Source organism: Argiope bruennichi, chromosome 5 (assembly GCF_947563725.1).
Source record: "Argiope bruennichi chromosome 5, qqArgBrue1.1, whole genome shotgun sequence".
In the NCBI taxonomy this organism is placed as follows: domain Eukaryota; kingdom Metazoa; phylum Arthropoda; class Arachnida; order Araneae; family Araneidae; genus Argiope; species Argiope bruennichi.
Window position 1 is genome coordinate 83,030,307 of NC_079155.1, and position 23,021 is coordinate 83,053,327.

A 23,021-nucleotide genomic window follows, 5' to 3' on the forward strand; every position below is an offset into this window, starting at 1 on the left:
ATACCATAAAAGAAAAATGCACTATGTATGTAAAAATAACCTCTTAATACATGCAGGAATAAATAATGAAATAACAGATATTGCAGATATAATTTAAAGTTTTATTTAATAAATACATACAGTAATTCTAACAATAAAAATAAATATTTGGCACTTAGACAAATATTTGAGATTAAAACAAAAATGTGCTTCAAACAAAATTTCATTTGGAACTAATCACAGAGACAACTTCAAATGCATCTGTTACAAAAGCAAAAATAAATACACTGTTCATGAGAATTTAAGTTACTAAAAAAATCTAATAAATTATGAACAATAAATTAGTAATGAATAACAATGAACAAGCAATTGAGAATACAAAAGCAAAACAAAGCATAATCATCTAAAAAATTAATTGCAAAAATATCAACTTGACTAGAATAATTGCTTTATAAATGCAATGTGAGACACAAGTTACAACTCTGATATCATTGTTACAACAATATAAATTTTAAATTTATATGAACTTAATTCATATAATTTTTGCATATGTCCATCAAGATCTTTGTACTTTTAAAAAGAGTTTCACATTACACAAATAAAATTTAAGATGTATACCATTTTGGTATAATTACAAATAGATGAATAAAGAGGGATAATAATTATTTAGTTCATACAATACATAAAAATTCAAAAGAAAACAGATTTCTGTAAAACTACATATTAAGATAAAAGTAAAATTAGTCAATAAGACATTTAGAATTTAAAGAACTCATGAGAATTTAAAATATTAAATAGGTTAAACAAAATCTGCCTAAATAACATTAATTAAAAAAAGCAAGGAGTTTAATAAATTATAAGCATTATATTGAAAAACATTTTAGATCTTTACATAGAATACAAACTGCTTAAAAGCAAATTGATGTATAGAAATTCAAACAATAGTTGATACATATTCATATATCTATGAAGTTATATTGCATTTAAAATGAGATTATTAGAATTTTTTTAAAAACAATTTCAATGAAAAGAAGGAACCTTGTTATTTCTAGCAACAGTATAGTATATTTAGTATACTGTAAAAATAAATACAATTGGGGGGGGGGATACTCAAAATTATTTTCTTAAAACATACACATTAAAAAGTTTAAGTACAAAACTTATGTATGCAAAATATTTTCTTTTATTTAATTAATAAATCATTTTTTAAACAAAAATTATTTGTTAGGTAACATATAATTATTTCCATTTGAAGTTATTTGTTAAATTTATTTAGTATAAATAACTACTTAAAAACATACTTTGGTTAAAATTAAAAGCTAATGCAATGAGCATGAATGATAAATAATTGTGAACCAATGCAAAAAAGCTTTAAAACTTTCCTATTTTTAACAACTATCCATATACAATAATAATTTTTATGAAAATACTGCACGCATATAAAAGTGTCTTAGAAATTGAACACATGTAACTTGCTTAGCAAGTCAAGGCACTAATACTGCCCTGAGCATAACACACGTCTAAAATTACAATACTAAGTAAATTATTCATTTGTGTGTGTTTTTTTTTTGAAATTATGAAATATTTTATTGGCATTTCAATGTCATTCTCAATAAAAGGAAATACTCAACAAAAACTTATTTAGTACATGCATTTGATTTCAAATTGTTACTTTAAAGTTTTTTTTTAAAAAATGTTTTAAAAAACAATTTCAAAATAGGATCCTGAATTTAATTTTATGTTCATTACAAAAGAAATAGATTATAAACTGGCCTATTGTATTACCCAAATTATAATTAACTGGTTTATTTTATTTTTTTAAAATTTTTACTTTACTGTTCTTATTTGCAGAAGGAAATGAAGTTAATTTTATTTTGTCACATTGCTTTCTTTAATATTTAGCCAATAAATGAATTGGTAGAGACCAGAAAAATTTTCCCAATGGTCCAGGAAAATGTTTTAGGCAATATTGAAAATATGATACATTTGGAAGCCTTATTCCATGAACTAATAAATAATTTAACATACACTGTTTTTGAATTATTTAAAAAAATAATAAATGCTTAAATTTTGCTCAAACTTTTAAAATAGAACTTTTATGTTGTCATAAAATAATCAATTTTAAAATGTTTTTATATATTTCAAAGTTTAAATATTGTATATAAAGTTGATGTCAAAATTTTAACATCAACTTTTCACTTCAAAGGCAATAAAATTTAAAACTGAAGAGGTAATTTTCTAATACTGCCTTTAATCAAGACTTCTTAAACAGCAGGTTATGATCCTTATTGGATCATATAATACTAGGTTTGCAATTTTCATCTGTTACAAATTTCAACATATGTAAGCAAAAAAATGTTTTTAAAAACATCTTGACTTAAAAAAAAAATGTAGAATTGAAATCTATTATTCTTTTGAGATAGCATTTGTTTTGCCTTTTGAAATTGGCAAAGACAAACACTATAGTGAAATGTCATCAAAGGGTTCCTAATACAAATATTTCACTTGATAGATTGGGTTATCATTTTAATGACCACATTAAAGTAGATTTCATCAATTATAATAATTATATGAGACTTAATTTTCCAATTTGGGACATTTTACTGACAAAAAGTTCAAGAAATCCTGATTTAAATAACTTATTTAGTCAAGTACTTAGAAATACAAAAATACTTCAATGCTATAAATATGTATATTTTCATGGTGCTCCTTCAGTATGTTCTGTATTACCCGCAGCAGGTGGCAGAACAGTTTTAGGTGGGAGAAATCCTTTCCACATCTTGTTTACTTCATCAGGTAAATGATGTTGCCAACTCTTTAAGTAATAGCGAGTATATTTACGAAGTTGCCTAAATTTACAGAAAGTAGCTTCTCCATCACTTACTTGCTTTGTTTTCACTAAAAAGCCATTCTGCTTGAAAGTATCTTCAAGCTTTTGCTTAATGACAGATCTCTGGTTACGTCTACGTGTTCTAGACTGAGATTCTTTTATGAGAGATTTATGAACAGAAAATGGCATGTTGCTGGCTGAAGAATGACCAGCATTCATATTTAGAGAAGGATATGAATTTTTGATTCTAATTTGCTTGGCATTCAATGCCAAACTTAACTTGCCATTAATATTGGTCATTTCTTGCGATACCTTTCCAACTGGGTTAGGAAAAGGTTGTCTGATATTCACATTATTTATGGAAGGTGACAGAAACATTAATGGTGTTTGATTTTGAAGCAGACTACCAAGAGTAGAAGAGTTCTGAAAGATGTTATCATTTGGAGAATAATTAGAATTTGTGCTAGTTCCTGAGATAATATCATTATGGGTTTGTAAAAATGATGTGCCATTTGTCAATGAGTTTAAATAATTCTCCATATTTTCCTCAGAAGAATGTTTAACTTCATCATTTTCAAATTGCATGTCAGAACTTTCAGGTACACATTTTGCAGAAAGATCTAAAGGCACTCCTTCATTTTCTTCCATTATGGATAAGTACTGTACATAAGGCACAACCCTCCTTGTTTGTAGAGGTTTTCTTCGATGCTTCTGATTTGGACAAGGAGATTTAGCAGAACCTTCAGTTCTATCACAAGTGTTGTTTTGGTTTTCAGAAACTTCAGGTCTGTCAAGTAAAGAACTTAATACAGAATTCAGAGAATCTTTCTTAGAAGTAGCAGATCTTATTCCATTTTGAATTTTACCAACATTCATAGATTCATTTAAATCTTTTGTAAAGGTGGCAGTATTTGGAAATGAGTTACATTGCAGACTTAAACTAAAGTCATAAGGATCAATATTATCGTTAGAAGTTGTACTACTATTTGATTGATGATTTTTGAGAAAATTTGACATAGTATTTTGCTTTGCTGCATTGTCTGTCCTTAATCGTACAGTGGAATCAGATTTTACTGTAGACTGTTTGCTAGTAACAACTGGAGAATCACTTGAAGAATTTTGAACACTTTGAGACCAGTTAGAAATAGTAATTTGTTTTGTTCCATGTTCTTCTTTCAATCTACATTCTGAATGAACTTTCCATTTTGTTCTGAGGTAGCCATTGTCTTTTTCAGAAGTCACACTTTCTGATGGAAGAAAATTGTGGAATTTCAATCCTTTACGTAAATTCTTACGCCCTCGAGTGTGGCACTCTTGGACTGTGTACTTCTGTTTCCTTAAAAATGATGGCTTCATTCCGTAACTCCTTCCTTGTATTGGAGAAAATATACTATATAGATTTCCGTCAGCTATGTGAAACAGCTTCTGAGAGTAGTTGAAATCGTTTTGATTGTCACTGTGAATAAAAGAACATAATTATTAGATTTGAATAGGATTTTTTTAAAAAAGTGATACATTATCTTAAAAAAATGAATACAATTTGTTTCAATAACATGATGATTGAAGAACATAAAATATATTTTGTATTTTAATTCATAGTCAGATGACTTAACATTCTTATGCTTATTAGCACATTGAAGTGAACTGTCATCAAATTGTAAGAAACATTAAGTGCAATTAATATAGGCTTATAGCTCTTCCTCTAAAAAAGCTCAAATGCCATGATTGAAATTACAGCATATAAAAAAAAATATAGAAATGTAAGAAAAGTCACATAGACAATTTTTAAAAGGATTTTTTCGCAATGCAAACATTTATACAAGTGATATTTTTAAAAGTCAAGGAATTAGGTACCATCGTTGTACCAATTAGCTCAACTAAGTGCTACAAACTATTAATGATGGTATAAAAACCATTTTCTTTTATTCTATTAGCTAATAAAATATATAATCCTAATGAAATTCAGTAACTATATATAGTAAAGTTGCTAAAAAAATCGCATATTTTATGACATTGAGTTATTCTTGGCATATTTGGTTACAGTTGTGCCAATAGAAAAGCATGTAAAATTTCTCTTAAAATGTTACTATTAAAAGAAGAAAACAGAATTTTAAAGATTCTAATTTTTTTCAATAATAACCACAAGACTGAAAAACATTCAGAAGATTTGAGTGTTGTAAATCATTCATTTGTAATAACATAACATAAGCAATTAGAATTGACAATATTATCAATACAACTATTTGAAATACAATTAGAATTTTAATAGAAGTTTCTGGGTTTAAATTTCTCATTCAAAAATTTTAAAATTAAAAAAAAAAAAAAAGAAACTATAGATCTAGATTTTTATGTGAATTTCAAATAGTATCCATAAATAATATAGAATTTCAAAGGTTTTGTATAGAAAAATTAATTCAAACAATTATTAGGTCCTGAATTAAACTCTTGATTACACTATTATTGTTTGAGTAAGTTTCCCTAATGCATCAATACTGAAACAATATTTTTGATATAAAAGGATGGAGACATGAGTTAAAAGTAAACAAGCAATATAATTTTTTTTAAAGTTAATTTCTACTTTTGCAAAAATTGAACTCGCATTCTTCACCTTCACATGAAAACATTAAAATCCTTGCATTTTACTTATTGAGCTACTGCCTGTTGATTTCAATTTTCATTAAAAAACTGCTAAAAACTCTATTTAAAGTATTAAAAATTAGTTAAATTTAATAATTAATGAATTAATATTTGAAAAACTATATTAACATCAAGTGTCTGTTGATTTCAATTTTCATTAAAAAACTGCTAAAAACTCTATTTAAAGTATTAAAAATTAGTTAAATTTAATAATTAATGAATTAATATTTGAAAAACTATATTAACATCAAGTGTCATTCACTACAAGTTTAAAAAAAAAATGTATTTGAACTTGAGTGGATGAATAAAAAGCATTTTATTAACGATTGAAAATTTGAACAAAATATATAAATATATATAGGGGGAGTGTGAACTAATAGTAGGAATTGAAAAAAATTAAAAAATACAGGAAGTTCATTGACCAGAACTATATTTAATTTTAAAATTATTTATATTTGTCATAAGAAAAATTAAATACTAATTAATACCATACAATTTTTTAATAATGAAAAATCAAATCTTTATTACACAGTGCTTTTGAATATTTTGCATAAGAATTTCTAATTTTAAATCTATCAATTTCTAAGAATGTGAGCAGATCTGCACATGAGAAAGACTCTACATACTATAATATGCAAGTCTTCTAAACTATTAATTAATTTTTTTTCTCTCCTGAATTAAAGAAATCCATAAAATTGACAATAACTTTTTGTAGATTTTAAACAATCAGGTCTACCAGTCAAATAAATTAATTTGTTAACCACATGCTGATTAGACAAAGGATTGCTCAAAGAACTGAATCTTAGCTCCTTTCATGAGCTCAGAGAAATGAAATCGAATGTTTGAATACCAGACCTATGTTTAAACTGTAACAACAAAATTCACTGAATGACATGGATATTGACTATAAAAATAGAAATCTGTGAGTTGGTCACTGGGTATTCACATTTAAGAGAAAATATTAGACATTTGAGAGAAATTTAAAAAAGAAGTTCTGTTTGTGATAGTAAATCAGAAATGATATCTGAGAATGCAAATTTTGCCTTTTATGGACCTGAACTGATCCAGAAGAAAAAGAGCAGGTTGAACATCATGAGCAACAATTTAATGAACTTTATTGCAATTAAAATACTATTTGTTATTATTAGTATAAATTATTTGACAACTATTATCCTTAGAATTAAAATATTTTGAAATTTATCACTAAGCATTAAGTGCATAATCTGATATTGATAATCAGATTTGAATTTTGGGAATTTTGAAGGAAACTTGATACTTAAATCACAAGAGATATAAAATAATGTTAAGCCATGAGGTTAATAAACTTTAATGATTCCTTTCTATACATGATTACATAAATATAATTAAGCAAGATGATTCAATATAAATATTTATAATTATAAATATGTTTTTCAATGTGAATTTTTAAAATATATTATTATATAATTATAACAATCATCCCCAGTAACATTAAAAATGGGCATTTTCCTCCCTGTTTCTTCTTATTTTATTTATTTTGATTTTTGAAGTTAACGACTAATTAAAGAAAGAAATGTTCTTTTTTTTCAGCAGCAAAAATATTATATGGTCATTATGAATTTCCATATCAATTGATAAATTTTCTATATTTTTATATACTTCAATACAATCATGAGTACAATATGATTTTCAAACATTTTCAGCTTCATAGATGATGTATTTTTAGTAACCAAAACCTTCATTTCCTAAATGGCTATTTTAAGCTAAAGAAGTTACAACACTTCTATCCTCTCTTTCTGATTTTTTATTCTTATCTTAAAAGTCATAAACTTCTTTTTAAATTGGGTTACTGAAACACAAGAAATCTAAAGCAACAATTTTCAAGTTAAGAGATTTTTTTTAAAAAAAGAAGTTTTTATTAGTTTAAAAAAAATATATATACAAGGTATACAATTTCAAGTAAAGCTATCTTTACAAAATATGAAAAGCTTTTTCTAAATAATTGAATTGGTGAGAAGAAGAAGAATACTTGCACAACTTATCATTTGTGTTAATCACATTTTAATAAGATTTAAGATCTTTTAATAATTATTTAAAACTAAAACATTTTTGGGAATAACATAACAATAAAAGGAGGTAAAATTAGTATTCCTCTAATAATCATTTTCCTTTTTTTTTTTTTCAATTAAAAGTAGAAGGGAAAAAAATGCTTTAAATATAAAGGATTTATCAAGATTTTAAAGTACTTACAGAGGTTCAAGACAATTATCTTCAGTATTATAATAACTAGTAGGCTGTTCACAATCCTTAGATGAAACAATCTCCAAATCTGTTAATTCCAATGGCACATCAAGATTATTATTAAAATATGAAGATTCTTGTTTGAAATTATTTGGTGGTGATCGGCTTGAAATGAGATTCTGCTCCCGATTTCTTAGAAGTGCTTGTATACAGCTTTTTGCATTATTCTGACTGACTGAAGGGCCAGGTTCATCAGTGTACATTACAAAAAATCCAGTAGGCTTGCATTGATAACCTGCATAAAAATTAAACTAATTAAAATATTATTTTTAACTAATGATGACATTTAATTTTCCTTACAATTAATAACAATTATATACAGTATGTTATTTATAGTAAAAAAATCAAAATTATTGATATATAAATAAGTACAAAGTTGATTTACTCTTAATAAATTCATAAAACATACTTTTATTATTAAATATTGTAATTTGATGAATATAAGCACCAATATTAATTTAACATGAAAAAATTACTTTCAAACTAAATACTTTAAAATTTTTTAAATGCAGCAAGATAACACTACTTTTTAAATTTAAACAATAATATAAAAAGCAGTAAAATACACAGATATAATTTTTTATCTGTGGATTAAAGAATAACTAATTTCAGATAGCTCCTATTTTTATAAATATTCATACCTCAAATTCAATGTAATATGAAATATTATCAACAAGTTTTGACTAATATAATCAATTAAGACATAAAATTTAACTTCTAAATATGGCATAATTGGAAGCAACTTTGCATTAATATAGAATTGCTAAGGATTTTCAATATTTACAACTTTATAAGTTGAATGGAATAAAATTTTATTTCTAAAAATAAATTTGTATTGAAAAATAAGCATTTAAGTTATACAAAATTCAATTATTACTGATCATTAACAGAATATAAATACTGTGGAATCATTTATATTCATTTCCAAAAACAGAAATAAATTGTGCCATATAAAATAAAGCACAAAAATAATGCATTTATTTATAGAGAATAGGTGATGAAAATTTCCTATGTTCAGAATAATTTATTATTGCCTTTTTTTTAGCTATCTAAATCTTATTTTCTGCATTGAAAATTAGTAATAAAAGAAAAAATATGTAACTCATTAAAAATTTATTTAATGTAAGCTTATCCTTTTATGTTGTTGGGGATTTTTTTCAAAAATAAAGTATGATAAGATTTGGTTACTTTTTTGATTACTGTGTTTGAATCTTATGTAATTATTTTCCTACATCACTGTTGAAGATAATAAACAAAAGCTGATAGAGAGAAATGATATCGTTTGACTTCAGCGATTCCGAAATCTTGCCGCGCTTTTTAGAAATTAAAACATAAAAATATATAGCAGTAAATAAGAATACAAACAAACAAATCCAACAGAGTAAACAAACTGTAGCGTATTTTGTGTACAATCTATAAGTAATAGTATGAAAGAGTAAGAATGAAGGAAAAGTTATTTACTTCGATAAGAAGCCTAAGTCATGTTGACAGAACCTGCATTTCACAATATCCACCAGTATAAAGTAAAGATGGGAAGAGGGTCTGTTTTCGACAAGCTCCTAAAAGTAATGAACCCTCCAGGAGAGTCATGTTTCCTCCCAAATTTGGAAATAGTGCAACCGCAGCACACTCTGAATTCAGAGCCTTTGGGGGGATGCTAAACCGTCTCTGCAATGCTATTTATGGTTTACCAGCTTCAGCAGGCATCTGGAAATAGAACAAGTGTACATTGAGTTATGCACAGTTTTTTAAAAACTGAGGGAGCGAATCGACGTTTGCTTTACCGTCAGTTAAGAACGGGAAATGAATTTTATTCCTTTTCTTTGCTAGAATACGGTCCCACCTGAGACAATGGCTACTATTTATTATTGTTTTGTTTTTTTATTTACATTTATTACTATTGACAACTATTCTGTTGCCAAAATTTTTCGAGTTATTTTTAACATTTTGTGGCTACCTCTGTAAATTAAGTTGTAGTTTCTTTACTCATTTTTTATTCGCCATTTTGGTAGGAGATTAAACGGGATTTTCTGATTCTGATTTTTATTAAGATTCTTAAAGAGCAGTTTTAGATCCGTTAAGAGGAATTTAATTAAGAAATAAACGAATTACAATTTTGAATATAAAGATTAAAAAAAAAAAATGAAAGTATTGGTCCTGAGGGAAACAGGTATGATTAGTAAAAAAAAAAAAAAAAAAAAAAAAATTAAATGTATAAATGTGCATCTTTGTATAAAAGTTTTTTTTTAATTTAATTAAGAATAAAAATTAAAATAATTAAAAAGTGAACTATTTAGAGTAGGAGGCTTTTCATTTCCTTCTTTTATATTAAAGTTATTTCTTTTTTTGCAATAAATTGCAAAATTGTAAACAGCTCAATAGATTGATCAATTGTAAATGCACAATACAATAACTACGTTTATTAAATATATATTTTAACAAAGCACTTCAATTTTTGCTTAGCTTAACAAATTGATAAAAAAAACTATTAAACGTAAATTATTCCAAATGGTGCATAATTGAGAATATTAGTCAAACTTTTCTTTCCAATTTTTATTCAAAACTTATGTCTCTATTTGAATGCTAATCTTTGAGAATAAAATAATGTTTCAAAATATAGCTTACATAATGATAAAATTTATATATATATATATATATATGCTTTAAAGAAACATGCCTGAAATTTTCCTATATATATTTTTGTCTCGAATATTTTCATGTTACAAAGGCAGTGTGTTATATAATTGCTTTATATATAACCTAAATAATAATTAAATATGATACAGAATTTTGAGTTTACTTTGAATTCATAATAAAGTAAAATCAGGTTTCCTTATTCTGTTGCGGTGATCCGGTCATTCAGTATTTATTTATCCGTGTGCTTTTGGGCTGGTAGGAGAGTCAGCGATATGACTTATTCCTTTTACACAACTATATCTGTTTTTCATTTGATATTCAGCAAAAATTTCATGTATGAGAAATCAATGAATAGGCAAAAAATACAAATCCTGGTTTTCTGATCTGAAAAAGAGAAAGATTTTAGCACTTTTTTTTTGGAAAATCTTTATATTTGTTAGGAAAATTGATTATTATGATCAAGTTATTTTGAATTACAAAAAAGGTCATATCTCACTAATTATCCCATCAGTGCTCATAATTATTTAAATAATTTATTTTTTAATTCATTTTTTCAAACTTTGCATGGTAATTTTCAAATAATTTACCAAACATTGCTTAAAGCATTCGAAATATATTCTTTGAAATTGTGCTTCCATGTCATTTAAGATGAGAAAGAAAATATTATTATTATTATTATTATTATTTGCAAAGTAAAATTTAGCAAAGAAAAAAAATATTTTGATGTGCTCTTATATTACGTGATCACTAAAATTTTCTTGAATGTATTCTTGATAAAAATTAAATAATAATTTGAAAAAAAAACTCAAATAATGAATTCAAATTTCACTTACTAGTTTCTTTGTTCTTTTACGTGGCTTTAAGTAATTAAAGCAAATTAAATACCGCAAATATATTCCTCTCCTCTAAATTGCAGGGGAGATAAATGCACACGTGTCTTGAGAACTTATTGTTCACATTTTGCAATGTTATCCAAAGAAATCTTATCCATCATATTGTTGAATACGATAGATGAAAACTTTGTAATATTTTTTTGTGTTTATTCAAGCTTACATAATCTGCTGGTAAAATAAATAAATAAATAAAATGAAATATGTAGTTTTTTCTGAATAAATATATTTAATCATCATTTAAAAATTACTTTACATAATTTTGGCAATCTATATTATTATATTACCAAATTAATTTAGTTTAGTTATACTAGCATTCTGTTTATAACCACATGGCGGCTAGAATGGGGCGAATGTCGCAAGTTTGAGCTTTGGTAAGGACCAAACGAAGAATCATTTGAGTTGTCATTTCTCTTAGAATTACCACCATACCACAGTAAAGGGATGTTCGATTCTCGACTAATATAACGTCCAATAGACTTCCTCTGTAAATGGAGTATTTTGATAGAATTCGGATATCGATCCTTCTACTCATTCCCCATAAAGGAGAATCTGCGATAGCATGGTACATATGTTTATTCACATAAAATTTTCTTGAATCTAAATTTGAAATTTTTTTTACTATTTTTAGAACTATAGTGAGAGTTTTTTAAACTTTTGTTGAGTGAGCGAAATGCGAAGTAAGTTGATTTTATGAAGAATTCGAATTGTTCTTTTTTCCATGTATAATATTTCATAAATTTACGAAATTACACAGAAATATTTATCTTTCGATAATCTCGCTAACATCATTTTTGAAAAGCTAATAAAAGCTGCGAATCATACATAATTTTTTTAATGTTATCTGTACTCTTCCAAAACGCGATTTATGTTTATCATATTCACCTTTCAATGTCAATGGGAATTATGAATTTAATTTATTTATTTGAATCTGATATAAGATTTGAATGGAAACAGATAACATTGTATCTGAATGTTTATAATTTGATAGAAGATTTTTTGATAGCAGCACTCTAGTAATAAAATTGAAATATCATAGATTTTTCTAAATAAAGCTATGAAAACATAACACAACTCTTCCCATTGTTTTCCAGTCTAAAAGAAGATATAGATATTTTGATAATATTTTGAAATCAAAATATTGGCAACACATCTTTTTCCTATCTCTCGTTTATGAAATATTTGAAGAGAAGGTATTGTAATCGTCAACAAATTTTAAATAATCTTATAGATATTCCGGATTAGAAAAAAAAAAAAAAATGTATTTTTGGAATTATGTCTGTACGTGTGTCTACGCACACGATAACTTAAAAAAAATTGGAAAGACATATAAAATTTGACGTGTGATCTTTACATTAAATTTTTAGATTTCTATCAAATTTTGAACATAAGCCATTTACAAGAAATGTGTTAATGTGTTTGTCCAACAGTTCCAAATTTTGGTTATCGTCTTCATATATGAGCGCAAGTGAACATAACTACGATATTCAAAAGTTAAAAGCATAAAATTTGGTATATAGATTAAGCATTTAAAGTATAGATCTAATTTAATTTTGAACCAAATCCTTCAAGGAGTTGACCACCTGTGTGTTTCTACTAGCGCATGATTATCAATGCTGCAATTCAATGATTCAATTAAATGAAATATGCACACTTTTAGCATCCGAAGTGTAGATATTTATCAAATTTTAAACAAAATGCGTCTGTTGACCGTCTATCTGTCTGTACTTTCGGATGCATGCAAAAAAAGATAACTCAAAAACTCAACAACTTAAATAAATGAAATTTGGTATGTGATCTTATTTCTTATTGAATAGTTCTGATTCAAATTTTGGTTTTAATCGGTATTGTTGATAGGCATAACTTTCATGAAAAATAAAAATTGGCAAAATTCGAATAATGATTGAACTGGGAACTGGTACATTGGCATTCCTAATTATTTTAATCATAGTGATGACAAATATTATACTAAATCAGTTAGAAATAGGGAAAACAGATCTGAAAAGAAAAAACCCCTCAACAATAATGTTAATTAATCTTTAAACATGCTGCCATGCTATTGCGTTTGGATCCTTTTTCAGACAAACGTTTTCTTTTTTGCATAAATTTAATACATTTTTTTTACTGTACTGTTAAGTAATTTATTGATTTGTATGTGTTTAATTTATCTAGACAAAATTAAGTGAAATGAAAATAATTTTTTTTAAAATTCCCAAAACTTCGATGAATGATAATCATTACAATTTTAAAATTTATTCGGAATATGCATTTAGATATTTAATTCTGTTGTAGCAACATTTAATCTGATCACTTCAGAACCTAAGAATTTTGATAACATTAATCGATTGATGCAAAACCAAATGGTATAAAATCAACTATATTTTTTATTATATAAAGAGAAAGAAAAAAAAATTCCTTTGGACTAGGTATCATAAATTTCAAAATATTAATTAAAGGATTTATTAATTGTTACTTATCAACAATTATTCCTTAAAGTCTATTTCGTAAAATTTTCCATGCATGTATTTTCCTTTAAAATTTAGTGAACACTGATTCCGGATTTCAGTGTATCAAGAACTTTAGTATTCCGGCGATCATCTGAGGGTTTCTGAGGGTGCTGACACACTTATCGCAATCAAAATTATCATAGGTTATTTTTTTTTGCCTTGGTCACAAAAAGCTCACGATTTTTCAAAATTTTACAAAATGAAAAATTTTCAACTCCATTTCAGGTTTGTATAGCTCATTTTAGGTAAATTTTCAATCTTTTTAAAAATTTCAATTTTGCCTTTTAAACTTGGAGCAGTTTTCCAGATCCTTTTCAAAAAAAATCTATTTTGCTTTTTATTATTAAATCACAGGTAACAGTGGTTTATGGCGCTTCAGTAGATTTCAAATCAGATCTGGCAGTGTAGTTGTTTGTTTGGACCAATTTAGACCACTCTTGTCCTAATAAAAGAATGTTTTCCCGTGGAAGAAATGACTTTTAAATGTTTTAAGAATGTTTTCCCGTGGAAGAAATGACTTTTAAATGTTTTAAGTGGAGCAAACAATTCCAAGAACGCCAATCATTAAAGCTAGTTGAAAATGAAGGATTAGTAAACTTATTTTCTTCAAAACTGATAACATTAAACATTGCATTATTTTCTTCTATTGTTGAACGCAAAAGAAAAACTATTAATAATATCCATATAGTTCACAAGATGAATAATAATAATAAAAAAAAATGAAGTTACAATACTCGAAAATTTAAAAGACATTAATATTTGCAATAGCGCTTGATGTCATAGGTTAGAAAGATTCATGAACACAATGAAGAGAACATATTGTTACGAATATGTAATGTTACTTCCCAGCACGGTTAATTCCATTGTAGGAGAGATAGTTTTACGATCAGCTCTACTGAATGCTGATCGGATGCCGGATCACTGACCCTCGGGCTTGGCGATGAATTTGATGATAAAATGGACGATTCTGCAATCTTCTGAAATTTTAAGGATAAGATTAATATGAGGAGAGTTATGCTTGATTGTTCGAGAATTTCTCAGCTCTGCTTCGGAAACTATAAAAAGCGGATGTTCAAGTCGAAGTCTGTCGTGTAGTAAGTCGTATAGTGAGTGAGTCAACGACGACTTAGTTGGATCAATTCAGAGAAGCGCAAGCGTTGAGTAGAGCGGAAACAATTAGTGGATTGAGAATTGATACTGTACACCGAGTTTCGGAGACAAGTATTGAAGCAGCATCGAGTCATACGTGGTGTAGCCAATTGTATAGTAGTGAATCGGCAACTGGATACAGCTAAAGCGAGGAGACAGTGGAAAATAGAAGGCGTTTGGTAAGACAGTGAATATCTACATAGATACCGTCCTCCTGCTGAGTTCTGCCGGGCCGTTTTGCGTGCTATCGTTGTTTTTTACTGCCGATTACTACTTGTGGGCTGCTGTGTATTGCTTACGTACGTCTGGGCTGCATATTTATCGTCTGTGTTTTCATATTAATAAACGTCGTTACTTTTTTACTGGAACCTGTTCACTGTGTCAGCATACACTCACTGTTACTGAATACTGCAGGTAAACCCATGAATAGCTGAATTTAATTTGTCCGTAACAAAATGGATGACAAAATAACACGGCTTTAATGCCTTGAAACTTGGCAGAATCATTGGCATAAAATATATATCTGAACGACTAAGTGGAATAAAATATAACGAATGAAATAAAATATGACCTTTTGATCGCCAATGATGACTAATATTGCTACATATACAGTCATATAATATTAATCTTATAATAAAAATTCAACGCTATAATTGCATAACCAGATTTCAGAAGCCAGCGGAAAAGGTGAAATACATACAGTAGAAAATAGAAAACTATCAAACTTCCTGCTTAAATCGCGGGAAACGCCGCTCGAAGGTTAATAAAAAACACTTTAAGAACACTTTAGTAACTAGAACACGTTCGACAAGTGTTGTGACTCAGACCTGATAACGAACAGATGTATCATGAATTACAGTTGAAGTACTGCCAAACATTTTTATAATACTTTGTTGCTTCGCTTTTACAGACGTCAATGACTCCGTAAATATGAGTATTTAAATTCTTTCTGAAACTGCGGAAAATGTATTTACCTTCAAATTTATTAACTTTACATTCCGATGTCAAGTTTTTTACCACCTGTGAATTGAATTATTATCCCTTAATAATTTCAGAAATCATAAAATATCAATAAACATTTTAATCTCATAATGCAGTGTTAGCAATCAAATTAATTGTCACTTAATTGTATTATTTTGATGTAGAAATGTGCCAATATTTAACGGTAAAATGAAAGTTCGATAATTTTTCGATGAAATAATAACCTAGATATTACCATTTTTATTTTTAAACCGCAACGAACTTCTCCATTTTGCTAATTATTTATTGAAAATTCAAATCTAAGTTTATCTAATAAGCTAAATGAATTTCTTTTCTTAAATTAACCTCACTTTTCAGTGCTAAGATCATTTTATGGGTGATGTGTTTATATTGCGGTGAATTTGACATAATCTTTCAAGCAATAAAGGGTGACAGTAGAGTCATTGTGGATTAGAAAATGCACTAGCAATTATGTCTTATCTTTTACTATTTGCAAGTTATGGAGGGTAAAGTGACTGTGTTACTAATCCTAATTAAGATTTCTGAAAGACTTACATTTAAAATAGAAACACATTTTGGAAAAGCAGGAAAAATTCTATACAATGACACCATATTCATCAGAATATCTACATTAAAAGCCGAGCTACAAGCGCCAAAACCTTGGCGAAATACAAAATCGAATTATCGCTAAAATCTTTAAAATTGAATATCGCGAATACTGTTATACTAACAATATGTATTACTAAAAACTTGTCCATTCCACCAGTTTTCGAATGGGCATACGAGAAGTTAAATTAGTGCTCTTTTGGAGAAATTTTGTCTTTCGATTACAATCCATAATTGCAATCGGCAGTCTTGGTAATATACATTCGCTGGAAATAAAAGGATGGTGGATAGACGGAATGTAAACAAATCCGTCAATTTGAATCCATGAAGATGTTTGTCGGTTTGGTTCTGCTGTGTATTTATAATGTTTATCTTTAAAATTTGCATTCTTGAACCTAATTAAAAGAGCAGGCTTAAGGTGGATTGGAAATTAAAATGAAGAGAAAAAATAGATTATCGCGAGTTTCCTTTTCTTTTTTTCTTTCTTGATGAACGAAGGGTTCCAGTGATGTACTGTGAACTAAGACTAAATTTTTTTCTTAACTACAGTTTTGTTATGATTTATTTAAACTCATTTGAAAACTGATGGAATGGACAAGGTTTTGGCAAAGTTGACTTATTATAAATAGAATGATATTTAGGTATACATTTCTATATTAGATTTCGCAAAGGTTTCGGCGCTTATAGCTTAGCTTTAAATCCAGGTGTCCTTATGAAAATGGTGTCATCGTTAGCAGAATTTCTTCTGTTTTTTCGAAATATGCGCCTATTTTCGGTGCAGAAAAACTTTTTAAACTAGAATATTTTCCCAAATTTTGGCATAATCACTGTATTTGCTAAAACTAGCAAACGATAAGAGAAACGACAGTTTCTAGAGTGTTTTATGATTCAAATGGCTTTTCTATACCCCTCTTTCGTTTGGTGAAGTACTTCAAACGTTACATTTCTAAGGGAGAAAAAAGCTGATAAATATATACCCGTTTAAAGGGTTAAAAAGACCGTTTTATTACGTCTATTTCTTTATATATATATAGATAGATACATGGTGTTGCCGAATTCAACCGACAAATTCAGAGGGGTGATAGTAGGCATCAGGCGGATATAGAATCACCCTACACCATGGGGCTCAAACGACGTTTAATTGGTGAAAATTGCAAAAATATAGAGAGGCGGAGAACTGTTGGAAACTATAAAAAATTAATAAAAAAATAACAAATGGTGTTTCAACTGCGAATTTTTTAAAAGGGAAAGCACATTCCTAAAAGTTTTTTTTTCATGCTGGTAACATGCGGAATTTGATGATCTAGGGGGACGTAAGTTACTGAAATCGAAAAAGTAGTTTAGAACCAATATTTGCAAATATATTAAAACTGAAGAAAAATAAAAACTTTAAAATGTAAGGAATTTTATAGTCTATAATTTGATATAAGCGTGTAGTGTGACAACTGGGGAGTTTTAAAGATATTTAAGGAAAACTAAAATGGGAAACAGAAAATATCGCTGCAACATCAGTTGCAGCGATTTGATCGCAGAAAGCGTTGTCAAATTCGAAAGAAAAATTCAGAGCAGGGAAAAGTAGGCATTAAGTAGATGAAAAATTATCAGAAAACATAGGGTCGCAGGTAACGTTTATTTAGTGAAAATCGCAAATTAGACGTCGAAAAGAGTCTGGCGAAAATGATCCAATGAATGCGAGGATTAGGAACAAGGTAATCGAGAAGAAGCCTTCTCCTATGTAAATTTTTCATGCATTCGAGAAAAATAAAAGCCGCGAGCAAGTATTCATTAATGAGCATTGTAGAACTGTTGGTCGTTATACTTCATTCGCAAACAACAAGGCAGATTTCACGAATGTAATTAAAATGTGCTGGTGCTCCATTATGCATCAACCAAACTGTCGGCGTTCCCTGCAGTAAAACCGGATGAACGTGTTGGAAGAAAACAAGGTACTTTTTACCGCTGAGACGTTCGGGCAGAAGATACGGTCCAAATAGAAGATTTAATATGCCCAGATATTAATATGAAACTTGTGTTGTAAGTTCGACGAGATAGTGATGTGGGGATTTTCGAATGACCCAATATTCACATTGTGCGTGTTGAAGGCACCATATCTCGTAAAGCCGGCTTCATCTGAGAGTAAAACTCCAGTGTGGCATCAAGCATCCAGTATGCTATCTCCAACTTGTTTGTGATTTTCATTTTAAAATCGCTAATTGCGATTTTATGTTTTCTGATAATTTTTCATCTACTTAATGCCTATTATCCTTGCTTTGAATTTGTCTTTCGAATTTGACAACGCTCTCTGCGAACATCGGTACTGACGTTGCAGCGATATTTTTTGGTTCCCATTTTAGTTTTTCTTAAATATCTTTAAAACTCTCCAGTTGTCACACTATACATTTATATCAAATTATATATAAAATTCCTTACATTTTAAAGCTTTTATTTTTCTTCAATTAGAAATATTAAACCAGCTGCTTTTCACCTATGGTAGAATATTAAAGCATGATGCAGTTTATAGTTTCTGTGAGGATCAGGTTTCACAGTAATAAACTAATTTTATGCAGAATTTGCTACGTCAGTGATTGTTTAGGAAACAATGTTTGATGATTGGGATGATCAAAAATATTAGAATCAGAAATTTCTTGTTTGTGAATTCGAAGGAGATTGAAATTCAAAGAGATTGAACCCATAAAGATTCAAAAGGCAAATTTCTGAGATTACTTATGAGCTTCATGATAAGTGAAGCTCATAACTGTAATAAAAAAAGCAATTAATAGTTAACTTTAACTGTTATATAGCATTGTTTATTTTGTTAACCATTTTGATTTTTGTTTTTGGCAACTTTGCATTGTAGCATTTTTATGAATCGGGAGAATAAGAGCGCGTGTTCACAAATTGTACAGACTAAGTCTATGGCAAAGGATACCGACGAGCTCTGATTGGTTTAAGCCTTGGCATCTTTTTGGCAATGTTTTGCACTCATAATAGCGCTTATTTGGCTCAAACCTTGTACCTTTCATTAGTTTTATGGAAGATACGAGTGAATATCAACACGATCTAATTTTTATTAATATAATTGTTTTCTCTAAATATTACTAGTAATACTACTAATACTAATTATTAATAATAATAATAAATATTACTAATAATACTAGTAATACAGATAACTAATGTTGTTTATGAACAGAAGTATAAAAACTAAATGAAAGTCCTTACTCAACATATAACGCAGCAATTAAATAATTCTTATTCTTCTAGGATTTTCGTACCTTTATTAGATAATTTATGCAGTCATTGAAACTTGTTGCTGAACGTTTGTTACTTTCCCATCCACTACATATGGGGAGATGATTACTTAATGCCCAAAACGTATAAATATGTAAGCTTTAATGGAAAATGTGATTTCGTAGATAATTTTTTTAGTTATATAAAAATAATATTAAGAAGAAACACACACAAAAAATATTTTTAATAAATTCCAATTTTTATATTTCCTGAATTTAGGTTTCAGGATTTGATCTTTTCTGCTGTATATGTGTTCCAGATTAATATTACATGTAAACCGTAAAAAATAGGGGGGCGGGGATAAATTCACAAATTTTATTTATTTTTATAAAAATATATTTCGGTATGGCATCTTTTTGGCAAAACATTGCCAAAAAGATGCCAAGGCTTAAACCAATCAGAGCACGTCGGTATCCTTTGCCATAGACTTAGTCTGTACAATTTGCGAACTCGCAATTAGAGCGAAAAATAAATTTAAAAAATCATACATCTTTCCTAAATATAAAAATTGATTTCTTAATTTTGCGTGTTGCTTGATAATGAGGCCCAAGGCGTATGCCATATCTGCAGCACATTTGTTAAGCTACTGCTTAACATTCTTGGATGGTGACAATGACTGTATCTTAAAGATGTATACTTACAAATGAACATTTCAAGGTTAGAAATTACACAGGCACGATGCGTGAAAAGATTATTTTGATAATGATATCTTTAATTTTAAATGATTATTGAATGCAGAATATCTTCTATTTTTTTTTATCTAATACTGTTTTGAGATAAAATATTCCCAGATGATGAGATGTTTATTGTAGACTCAAGGTTCATAAACTATTTTTTAATGCGTCAGAATTTCGTATAACTGACGATGATGGAAGAAAAAATTATCACTCAAGTAGTTTTTCTAAAATTATTATTAAACAAAGTGATAATGTTGAATTGAGTACGATGTTTATAATTTGAAAATTCGACGCAATCAAAAAATGAGTTTTGAAAACGTTTATGACATTAAAAATATAAAAGTATGACAATTTTTATATTCTAGAACTGGTGTCTAGATTAAAAAAATTCTATTTATCTTATTGAGAACTGTCTTCAATTGAAAACTTTTACTTGAATGAGTTCACTTGAAAACAAAAATAAGATAAACAAGGAATTATAAAAGAGAAAGTCAGGAAAAAAGTGTTTATGTTCCTTATACTGACTTCCTAATAAAGATATCATTTATAACATGCCGTTAAAAATAATTCTTCCTTGTAAAGAAATTAATTATACGTTAGAACATGTTTATGAACTTGTTTTTCCCAATCGACTGAAACAAAAATTTGCCACAAAACTGTAACTGTAGTCACAAAATTTTACCAATTTTGATATATTTAAACCATTGCGTTTTTGAGTTATCACATTTACACGCTTCTGAAAGGGCAGACCGACAGACGGTCAATCCCTTGTTTGCTCAAAATTTAGAAGGTGTCTAGATTACGACTTTAATTGTGTATATCGAATTTTATCTATTTAGTTCTCTTCGTTTTGTAATTATCGTGTTAAATTAGATTCGAACAGCTGGACAGGCAGATTTCCTCTGAGTGGATTTTGCTCCAAATTTGATAGAAATCTGCAAATTCGGTGTAAAGACCGTATACCAAATTTCATCCGCCTAGATCACAACGTTTTTGAGTTATCTTTGCCATAGACAGACGGACATTATCCAAAAATGGATTTTTCGAATTCTGGGAGTTCTAAAACATGGAGAATCGTCAAATAATCGGGTTCGAATTTTTTGACGTTTACTATACTTCCTCTATACTACACATATGAAAAAGTAAAAATGATCAATCGTGTGTAAAGAGCCGATACACGTAAAATCTGTGCAGGCTTAAACATTCTTCGTTGGTTGAGTGGAGAAGTTTGGAGAAAAGATAATAATAGTTCAAGATTACTAGAATGGTTAAAAAAATTGTATGTAGTTATGCGATTGAGAACACACTTCATTACGTGTATCTTTGGTTGCAACTATTTTTGTAAATTAAAAAAAAAAAAAAAAAACTAAATGTGGTATTGTTGCAAAAATAACTGTTGGATTATAAACTGTTTCTTGTATAACATATGAAACTAATTTAGCTTTGCATTAAAAAAAATACTCGTTCTTAGATATAGTTTAAAATACTGAACTTAACATCCAAAATATGTGGTTTATTCTTAAGAGCTAAGTCCGATTATTCCCTTCTTTTTTTTCAAAATGATGAATATTATTTAACGAAAATCTTTTACTTTCTTGCATACGATACATACAGAGAGAGAAAATATTATAATTGCTAAACAATTTGATATCGAAAGTTTGATAAATATTAAGATTTTAAATCGTCTTGAATCCGATAAATCTTTTGTTGTCCCTTGTATTGACGATTCTAACGAAATTTGGGTTGTGATCCTCTCATTAAAATTGTAGATTTCTATTATATTTCTGCGTTGCTAGAAGTCCTGCTGCGAGACAGACGTTTGTTTAGCCGCTATTAAGTGTTTCAGAGTATATGTAAATTTACGTATTGCAAATCCGCATTGAATTTTGAATAACATATGCTAATAATCTGATTGTCTTTCAATTTATCTGTTTGCTTATAGGTGAAAGCGATCACTCAGACATGCGGTATATTCTAGACGGATAAATCATAGCATAACAACCTCACACCAACACAGTAGATTTGAGATTACTTTATGAAGAGTCAGTCCTTTTAAAAAAAAGTAAATTATTTATTTGCTTAAGATTACTAGAAATAAAAAAAATCAACAACATAATTGAAATTCGGTGAGTAATCGTAATTCCACAATTATAGATCTTTATAAAATGTTAGGTCAAATCAATCGACTGGATGAAGTTTTGCTTCGAATATATAATGTATTCTCATCTGTAAAGAATGAAGTTGAATACAAAAGGCTCGATATTATGTAAGTATATTTTGAAGAAAGAACAGTTCCCGCTGATTCATATACAGATTTTTCAACATTTATTTTTCCATAAATGTAAGTACATAATTTATATATAATTTTCTATTATGTTAAATTTACAGTTTAAAGAAACCTTGTTGAATCTTCGTAATTATAAACATTGAAGTTGATGTTTCAATAGTTGAAAGTTGATGTTTTGTAACATTTGGGATTAAAAAAAAATGGTATACAGATATTTTCTGCAATAAACATCAATAGATTTTCAAATTCGACAAAGCGTGAGATGGCTTCATG

The 23,021-nt window shown here is 28.1% G+C and overlaps 1 protein-coding gene across 1 annotated transcript; it reads right to left on the reverse strand.

Moving 5' to 3' along the window:
• Nucleotides 1-801: 801 nt before the first annotated feature.
• Nucleotides 802-9,581, reverse strand: LOC129969367 (uncharacterized). The gene is made up of 4 exons (XM_056083910.1): nucleotides 9,511-9,581; nucleotides 9,188-9,433; nucleotides 7,676-7,961; nucleotides 802-4,265 (listed from the first exon to the last, which is right to left on the reverse strand). Exons 3-4 carry the CDS (start codon nucleotides 7,927-7,929, stop codon nucleotides 2,678-2,680), a joined length of 1,842 nt encoding a protein of 613 aa, XP_055939885.1. The 5' UTR covers nucleotides 7,930-7,961; nucleotides 9,188-9,433; nucleotides 9,511-9,581; the 3' UTR covers nucleotides 802-2,677.
• Between the last annotated feature and the right edge of the window lie 13,440 nt (nucleotides 9,582-23,021).

What these genes read in the sequence shown, in the direction of transcription:
- LOC129969367 (XM_056083910.1), bottom strand. Translation starts at nt 7,929, where the DNA reads ATGTACACTGATGAACCTGGCCCTTCAGTCAGTCAGAATAATGCAAAA. An exon ending in GATAATTGTCTTGAACCTCT is followed by an intron (nt 4,266 to 7,675) that starts GTAAGTACTTTA and finishes TTTTATTCACAG; the next exon opens with TGACAATCAAAACGATTTCA.